This window comes from Gossypium hirsutum, chromosome A08 (assembly GCF_007990345.1).
Source record: "Gossypium hirsutum isolate 1008001.06 chromosome A08, Gossypium_hirsutum_v2.1, whole genome shotgun sequence".
Classification (NCBI taxonomy): Eukaryota; Viridiplantae; Streptophyta; class Magnoliopsida; order Malvales; family Malvaceae; genus Gossypium; species Gossypium hirsutum.
The window spans coordinates 20,881,285-20,890,043 of record NC_053431.1 but is presented as its reverse complement, the minus strand read 5'-3'; the positions used below and the strand labels follow the sequence as shown (position 1 = coordinate 20,890,043).

The following is an 8,759-nucleotide window of genomic DNA, read 5'->3' as shown; positions in this document are numbered from 1 at the left end:
TTCCATTACATAAGGTTGCCTAAAATGTAAACAATATCCATAAACTCTGAAACAATTTCTGCTCATATAACACAAGCCTTAAACCCTAAACCACATACATATTATAACCATCCATACTATGATGATTAAATAATCTTATTATATCCTTGTATACGTAAAAACATCATCAACAAAAACATGTATACCAATGAAAAATATAACCATCATCATTCATTTCAAAATATAACCATAATTAATAAGTTGTTGACCATTGGCAACAATAGAAAAATATATCATTAAGTATATGCTATCCATAAATGCAACAATATAAAAAAACCCATAAAATGGTACAAGTTCTCCATTAATTTAGCAATTAAACTCCCAGGAGAAAACCGAACCATCATCATAAAAGAAACATTAACATTTAGTAAAATTTAAAATTTTCATCCATCAAAATAAATAGAAATAGCATCGCAACACAATAATGTTCCTGAGACCATCCTGAAAAGTTTGACTGCAAGGGTAAGTCCAATGCTTCATGAAGTTTTTTATCTTTTTTAACTCGGGCCTTTTCTTCAGCAGCTTTAACCAATGCAACTATCCCAATATGTCGAAAATATCTCTTACCTCTAACTTGTAATTTAAACTAAACTTCTAACTATTTGATGATGTCTGAGATTCAAGCCTTCCATTCTTTTTCTAACCCATTTTTTTCAACTACCGGGTTAATCTCCGAACGTGTTGCTAGAACATATAGGTTACCCTCAAGCCCAATGCTAGTTCCCTCTATCCCATGTGTGCTTCCAACGTGTCCAGGTAGCTGATATAGTTTGAGTGAAGGAGCCCTCATCCAATCCTCATATAAAAAATTTTCAGTAGCTTTATCAAATACATGGCTTGTTTTGGAGTTATACCTTAGAATGCTACATACATATCATGTCTATGAAAGCCATTCCTATTTGAATAGAACAATAACATGCTCTTAGCCCTCAAGATTCAATAGGAAATCCTTAAACAATGGCCTCTCAACCTTGACTTTAATCTAAACTCTCACAATGCCATCCTAACTAGAACTATCAAAATAATTAAAATCAATTAAGATTAAATGATGAAATAACTTACTTATTTTAAGAAGATTTTGCTTTATTCTTTGCTTAAAAAGAACATTATGGATTTGAACCTAAACATCAAAAGTCGAAAAGTCAATATCATCTAACTTATAATCCATGAACACTCATTCAGAATCAAAGTACTATTCATAAATTACAATAGACTATTAAATAGAACATTCAATTTGTCTTTAACATTCTTGAATATAAATAGAAAAATATTATCCTAACTGATGTACTTCCATCAATTCTTCAAGGGTTATAATCCTTCAAGAATTCTTTGATCAGGGATGAGATGATCAATTAATACATTTCCCATCAAAGAATATTTCTTAATCTTATATCAATTTTCATGCCCATGTTCAAGAGAAAGAAAAACTCATAATCTAGATTTAAGTCTACAGTAACCTTATGTTGAACGTTGGATGCATCATCTCCCACCATAATCAACTGAATGGAAAATTCTAAAAGATGAAATTATTAGTAAAAATTTCAAGATATTCAACAGAACCCATAAACATGCTTTTAATGACTAAACAAAGAACAAAGGGCATAAATATGCTTTTAATAATTAAACATAATTTTAAGAACTAATTGAGAACAAAAGTAATATAGAGATTTTAGAGTAATGTGAAAAAACTTTTAAGATAATCAAAGTAAATAAAAACAAATTAACATGCATAAACATGAACCAAATAACAAAGAGATAAATATGGAACATATAACTACTATGGAATACCATAGGTTTATCATAATCTGACTAGATTTCAAGACATACAACGAAAATTCAAACATCCTCAAACATAAAGCAAAGAAAAAAGGAATAGCAAAAGTTAAATTTCTTCTATGTATGGTTCTTTAAACTCACATGTAGACTTACAATAGCAAAAGAAAGTGAATAGAGTTTATTCCAATTTAATTTTGCTTCATTCTTTTAAATCACTATTCAATTTACTCATTAATATGTGTCAGTTAAGAATAAATATTAACTATTATCAGATAGTATACACTATCCCTATTTATGATCTTCTAAATCCTTTCAATTTAATTACTGATACCCACTAAACCCATATTTCAAGGTCCATTAATAACTTCCCACTAGTCTAAATGGTATTCACCTTTTAGCTATAAATATGCTCTATAAACTAGGTTTGATTGTAGATAATGTATATATGGTATAGAAATCTAGCTATAATTGTAATCATATGGTATATGGTATATGGTATATGGTATGATCATATATTATACAAATTTAAGGATAGATATCTAATATAGTTTATACATGTATTTTTAACATAAATTTAATTATATGATCATTAGTATAATATTGTTTAGGGTTTAGCATATAGTATGTGTTGATCATATAATGTATATTGTAATAATGTAGTATACTTTGATCATATAGTACAATATTATTATCATATAGTATGCTTGGATCACATAGTGTATATTGTAATCATATAGTATATGTAACATCCTCACAATCTTTATGTTGGTAAAAACACAGTTTCGAGGCATTTATAGTAAATTATAAGATAAATAGTAAAGTATGGAATATTTATGCTTAAATTGAGTGTCTTTAAATGGTGTAATTAATGGTGGGAATAGTTGAGGAACTAGAGTGGTAATTATCTAACCATTAATTACATAATGTAGGAGGACTTGAGTGGATATTAATTCATGAGAATTGGAGAATTGTCATTTTACCATTGACAAATTAATTATTCAAAGTGTAACTATACCATTAATAAAATGGAATTAGTTTAAGAAAGAAATGGGAATTAAACCAATATAAAGCAAGAGAGTGAACCAATATTTGATTAAAAATATAAATTAGTAGTAAGTGATGAGAATGAAGGAAAAATGACCTAGTTATGTTACTGTCAAAACAATGGTTAAGTGAAGAATTACAAGGTTAGTTGTCAAGTAATAAGCTACACGAAAATCCCACTATTTCTTCTTAGGATAGTCGATCACATTACTTGAATTAAAAGAAAGCTCATACACCAAGTTTTGCAAGGGCTACACTTATCCTCTTATTCTAAATCTTTCTTCTCTGGTTCTATTTGATTTCTTAAGTTTAATTACTATTTCATGTTGTTGAAGCTTTCAAGTTTTGATTTCAAGATAACCGCAAGTCACTCTCTCAAAGTTCAAACTTCTTCGATTTTAATTTTGTTCACTCATTCAAGTCCAAAATTGGATTTAGACTTCCACATCATTTGGTTCAAAATATAAGATTTTCAGTGTTCATCATAGTTTGAGATCAACCATTTTGTTGTCTATTCCAAATTCCAACCACCATTCTTTATTGTAAGCAATGACCAACCACCATCTCCCAAAACTTAAAATCACTTCGTCTTAACCTCTTTTCATATTTTAATTAGTTTTTTTTTTAAATCACCCCTCCAAATTTATATATAAAAAAGGCACGACTTTTCAAATTTTTTTTGTCCAAATCTATCACCCCAAACTTCTTGAGTTTAGATATGTCGTTGATCTTTGCCTACTCTCCCCAAGCCCTAATTTGAAACCCCAACACCAGTGCCTTACCTAAAAACCAAACTTGTTTCTCTCATCTTTTCTTCCCCCCCCCCCGGTGTTACCGTAGAGAATACTTTATTTGAAGATGGTTATGGTACAAATACATTTCGTGCTTTTAACCCAACTCAAGCAGAAGAAACTTATTCAATGGTCACCGCTAACCACTTTTGGTCCCAAATCTTTGGGGTTGCTTTTTCCAATAAACGTTGGTTACATTTCTTTATGTTATTTGTACCAATAACCGGTTTATAGATGAATGCTCTTGGAGTAGTCTGGCTCTGAACGTACGTGCCTATGACTTCATTTCCTAAGAAATCCGTGCAGTAGAAGATCCTGAATTTGAGACTGGAACTCTTCATTTTTATTGTTTAATTGTTGATTGTGTTGAGTTCTCATTTCTTTTGTTTGTTGTCATTTTCATTTTTTTTTCATTAACGCTATTTTCGAAACAGTAATTTAAGGGGTATTTAGAGTTTTCATTGAATGGCAAATTGGAGGGGATTTTTTGAACTATTCTAGGACATTTCAGGATAATGCCCGAATGGTCCATTTTGTTGAATGGCCAAATCAAATAGTCGTGTCATTGTAGCACACAGAAATAAACCTGTCATGTTTTGGATATTCCATTAAACCAAATGTGATACAAGTGCCACTCTTTCAATATAAATACAAAAATGCAATAAAAAAAAACAAACAAACATAATGAAGGTCCTTTCTTCAAAAGAACAGATATATACAACCAAGGTCCTGTACTTGGATAGAAATTAGAATTGGGAATATAATAGCTGCTTCTGCTGTTATTAATTTTTCACTGGAAGGAAACGTGGTGAAATGGATAAATCTTGTGAAGTAGAAAACTCGTTGCAACTGCAGATCTTCTTACCAAAAAATAAACAAAAAAAACAAAGTAATTTCTTTTCCCTTTGTATTGAAGGGGCACTAAGCCCAAAATTCCTAAATTGTTCTGTCATCTTATGATACAAAAGATGAATTTTTTTTTTTAAATAGTGTACATCGATGGAGTTTTGAAAAGAATGATAAAAGAATCCTATATCATCTTTTCTATTCACACTAAAAGAATGAACTAACTGAATGTGGTTTTCACTATGGTATATATGTTAGGAACAAGCTGTCCTACATAGCCTCTTCATAATGGGAAGGACTGCCTTTTGGAAGGGATGCTTCTCTGCAGTAACTTCTCTTTCATCCCCACGGGTAAACTTTGGGTTCTCATTTCTTCACTACCACCTGCTGGTATGCCAACTTTTGGACTTGGGCTACAACTCGACTGAGGAGAACAGTATGTTTTCAAATAGCTTGTACTTCTTGGAGACAAGTTCACTTGCTCCAGAGCCCGGAATTGGAGTCCCGAGGGGTAGTCCCTAACACAACCAATCCGTGGTCCTGCTCCTGTTGTCCACTTGCACGACAACTGCTTCCCTAATTGATATGACTTCATTCCCTTTTTAGAGTTGATCCTTTGAAGTATTGATTCTTTAGGGACGTCTTCTACCCCCGTTTCATCCATCCTTTCATAATCATCTCCCAAGGGGGAATCCATCGGATTTTCATTGCAACTCGGCATATCAGCACCATGGTCATCTTTTGACATCTCAAACAATTCTGTTCTTTTCGGTATTTCAAGATCAGTCAATTTTCTGCTAAGACTGATGAGCCTCCTTGACTTGGGGCGTCCAACAGCTGCACTAATTTCTTGTTCCTCTGAATTAATTACCTCCTCAATTGAATCTTTTACATTCATCTCTTCCACCTCTAAGCTAAAGTCCTCTTCAGATGAATTGCATCTAAGATGGTTAATGCTTCTTCGTTTGCCAGCCAAGTTTGCTTCCTCATCCACCGGAGTCATCTGAATGTAACAAAACAAGCATTGTAAAAATATTAATTTCAATTGCAAAACGAAAATATACACATGCTTAAAAGTGTAGAGCACATTTTTTGTTCTTCATTTTATTTTTACCTTCACATCTGTAAGATCGATGTTGTTCTCCCTTAGAAATGAAATGAAGTCATTAAAATTTTCTTCTGTAGGACGGTAGTGACCACTGTGAGGCCAAACTGCCTGTTAAACAGAGGTATAGCAATAATGGTTAAGAGACTGTTTTGGAACATAAAGACTATCAATCAATGAAAAACAAAAGGATCCGAAAGATAATATGCAAGGCTCTACCTTAAGGACACCATTATCAACAATTAATCTTCCAGCAGCAATAGTGACACCTCCAGCCAAGAAGCTAGAATGTTGAAATGTACCCTTCTTCTTCACGCCAACATATAAGACTTTGGATGTGCTAAGGACAAAAATCCACTTGGTGTCATCAGTTTCTTCAGTCGTGTGGAGAAGCTTCCTTGTTTGCTTGTACATGAACTTTCCATCGACCACAACAACTTCGTACGGCATTCTTTCCATCTGTATAGTGGATAATTGTTTCAATAACAGTTCGAATATAAATTCAGATAAAGTAGGATGAAAATAAACAAATAAATACACACCGGACCAAGATATTTGATGCACTGCTGTTGAAGCTTTGATCTAGGACATTTTTCGAGATTTACTTCTTTCCCTTCTCCAATATCCAGCCTGCATTTCCAAAACAATCCATCAATTTTCAGCTTTAAACTCTTGAACCTAGGATCAGAATCTCTTACTCTAACAAACCAAAATGCTCAGTTAAAGAAAATTACCAATAAAAGAAGGGTTCTAGACTCTGAGAATGGAGCCATTGATTATAATAAAAGTGTAGATTGTGTCCATAGCGATGCCTTGGATCTATCTGCACAATACATGAAACTATAATCAGCAACAAATAAGATGAACCATAAACTAATCTCGTTTTTATTGCAATCAACTTACTGCTTCAAGCCAGTGTTGCAAAGCAAGCTTTTGAGCTTTATCGTTCTTTGATAAACCTTTTCCAACCTTGGCAGCTCGAGTTCTTGCCCTTGACCAACGCGAAATTGCAGTCTCATGTTTATCTATATCGAAGAATGATACAGAACTCCTCTTGAGTTCAGCAAAATCTAAGAGCTTCCACCTACAATACAACAAATGATATCATTAGAAAAATAAAGAAACAAATAAAAATTTTGTGTTGCAAGGTAATATAGAACATACAAATATAATACACACCAACTCTGCTCAACGAGTACTGCACAATCAGCTAGTTTTCTTCGTGTTCTAAAGCTCTTGTACACCTTCTGCAATCTTATTGCCGCCTCATGTTGTGGATTGCTGGGATCTAATACTGGTGATGTGGATTGAATATCCATTGCTTCTCTCTTTGAACTGACATGTTTAATGTGCAAATCCTCGAGTTTATCCGACGAAGAAGACGACCTGAGTGAAAGCATCCTCTCGAAATCGCTCCCCTTAAAGCTTATAGATCCCTCCAATATCATCTTTCCAGAACCTACTGATTTTAAAATGGTGGGCTCAGAATCTGAAGTTTTGAAACTGATAGATCTAACAGGTGTTTTCACTCCATCATCTCCAAAACTTATGGATTTCACAATGACAGATTCTAAAGCATTCTCCAAATCACTGCATTTAGCAAATGGGTAGGACAAAGCAGCACCCATCCGACAACAAGGATTTCTGTGAATCAAAAATGAATTGGTTAACCCTTTCCCAGTGCTAATATATCAATTTATCAATGTTACCAAATAAAGCATAACAAGATAAGATGGTCAAAACAAACAGATTTTAAACTCCAAAAACTCTTCTACCTTACTAGAAATAGAATCAAAAGCATTTCACTTTTCACATTCTCTACCAAATAAAGAATCCCTTATCAATATCCTCCAATACTAGGTTCTGGATCTGCCAAAAAAGCAATATTCTTGGAATCCCCACTTAATACGATAGGATCATGATCAAAAGAAGAACAAACTAATAATACCCATTTCATCAAAATCCAAAACAAAACGAATATAGCAAAAGCAACATAAAGCAGTGGAGGTTAGAGGGAAACATTACTTGAATAGTTAAACAGGCAAGAATAGGGGTTGCTATCCTGGGATTTTCGACTTCAGTTTGAGTTTGAGTTTTTTTTTTGTCTCTCTCTCTCTGAAAACAAAAACACTTGGTTTTTTATGCTAGAATGAAGGTGGTACCATTGCTAACCTCCACCTTCGATGGCTTATATTCAATAATTTTACGAAGACAGAGAGCAAATTTAAATTGTAATTTACTCAAATCAAAACAGCGTTGTCTTATATTTTTATTCCAACCACGTGGTTTGGAGTTTTGGACTATTTTTTCCTCAAGACCCTGTACCTGGAGGTGGTTCTCATTTCACTTTTTTCTTGTAATATTTCAAAAAAAGTTGACCAAGGATTATAAATAGTTATAGGGTAAACTATAAAAATAATTACTTTTATTTGTCTCAAGTTATATTTTAGTCATTTATGTTTGAAATGTTACGTTTTAGTCACTTATGTTATTATTTTGTTACGTAGTGATCACTCTTCTGTTAAGTTTCGTTATTTCCCTAACGGTAATACTACGTGGCAGTCTAACTAGATTTTAAATGCCAACTTAGATTTTCAAATGGGATAAGAATAGATTTTTAATTAAATAAATTTAATTAATTAAAAATTTTAAACCCTAAATATTAGTTGAAAAAACTATTCATCTCCTCTATTTTTGTTAGCTTTCTTTTTCATTTGACTAAAAAAAGTTATTATCATCAGAATTTTTTATTCACGTACAAAAACAAAAGAGGATTCAATGGAGGGTCCAGTATGTCTTCTTTACCGACAAATTTATGTTCTAAGACTTAAAATCAAGTGGTTTGTTTGTTCAATCCGATTTTTTTGTTTGTTTGTTTGTTTGTTCTAAGATAAATTTATGTCTTCTTCACATTCTTGAATAATTGGTTTCTCAATCCGACTTTTTCTGATCTGAATTGACTTGTTTATTCACAATCCCTTTGTGGATAGTCCACATTTTTCTTTCTTACTACTTATTTGTGCTGATATGGAACTAATATAAAAAAATTTACATTCTCAATCATCTGTTCTGCATCTGTTTTGGCTTTCTTTGATTAATTTAATTTTAGATGGAATTATTTCACTTATTTTGCTTTTCTTGTATGTGTGAAATCTTGT

At 32.4% G+C, this 8,759-nt stretch overlaps 1 protein-coding gene across 2 annotated transcripts; it reads right to left on the bottom strand.

Moving 5' to 3' along the window:
* Nucleotides 1–4,482: 4,482 nt before the first annotated feature.
* LOC107921180 (IQ domain-containing protein IQM2) lies at nt 4,483–7,843 on the bottom strand. 2 transcript variants are annotated; one of them, XM_016851058.2, is made up of 8 exons: nt 7,627–7,843; nt 6,781–7,245; nt 6,505–6,685; nt 6,336–6,424; nt 6,144–6,231; nt 5,821–6,060; nt 5,611–5,712; nt 4,483–5,499 (listed from the first exon to the last, which is right to left on the bottom strand). In XM_016851058.2, the coding sequence occupies exons 2-8, from the start codon at nt 7,227–7,229 to the stop codon at nt 4,780–4,782; spliced, it is 1,869 nt and encodes a 622-aa protein (XP_016706547.1). In that variant the 5' UTR covers nt 7,230–7,245; nt 7,627–7,843; the 3' UTR covers nt 4,483–4,779. The 2 variants fall into 2 exon arrangements, with proteins under 2 accessions (XP_016706547.1, XP_016706546.1); XM_016851057.2 differs by having other exon boundaries at nt 6,766–7,245; nt 7,627–7,813.
* Between the last annotated feature and the right edge of the window lie 916 nt (nt 7,844–8,759).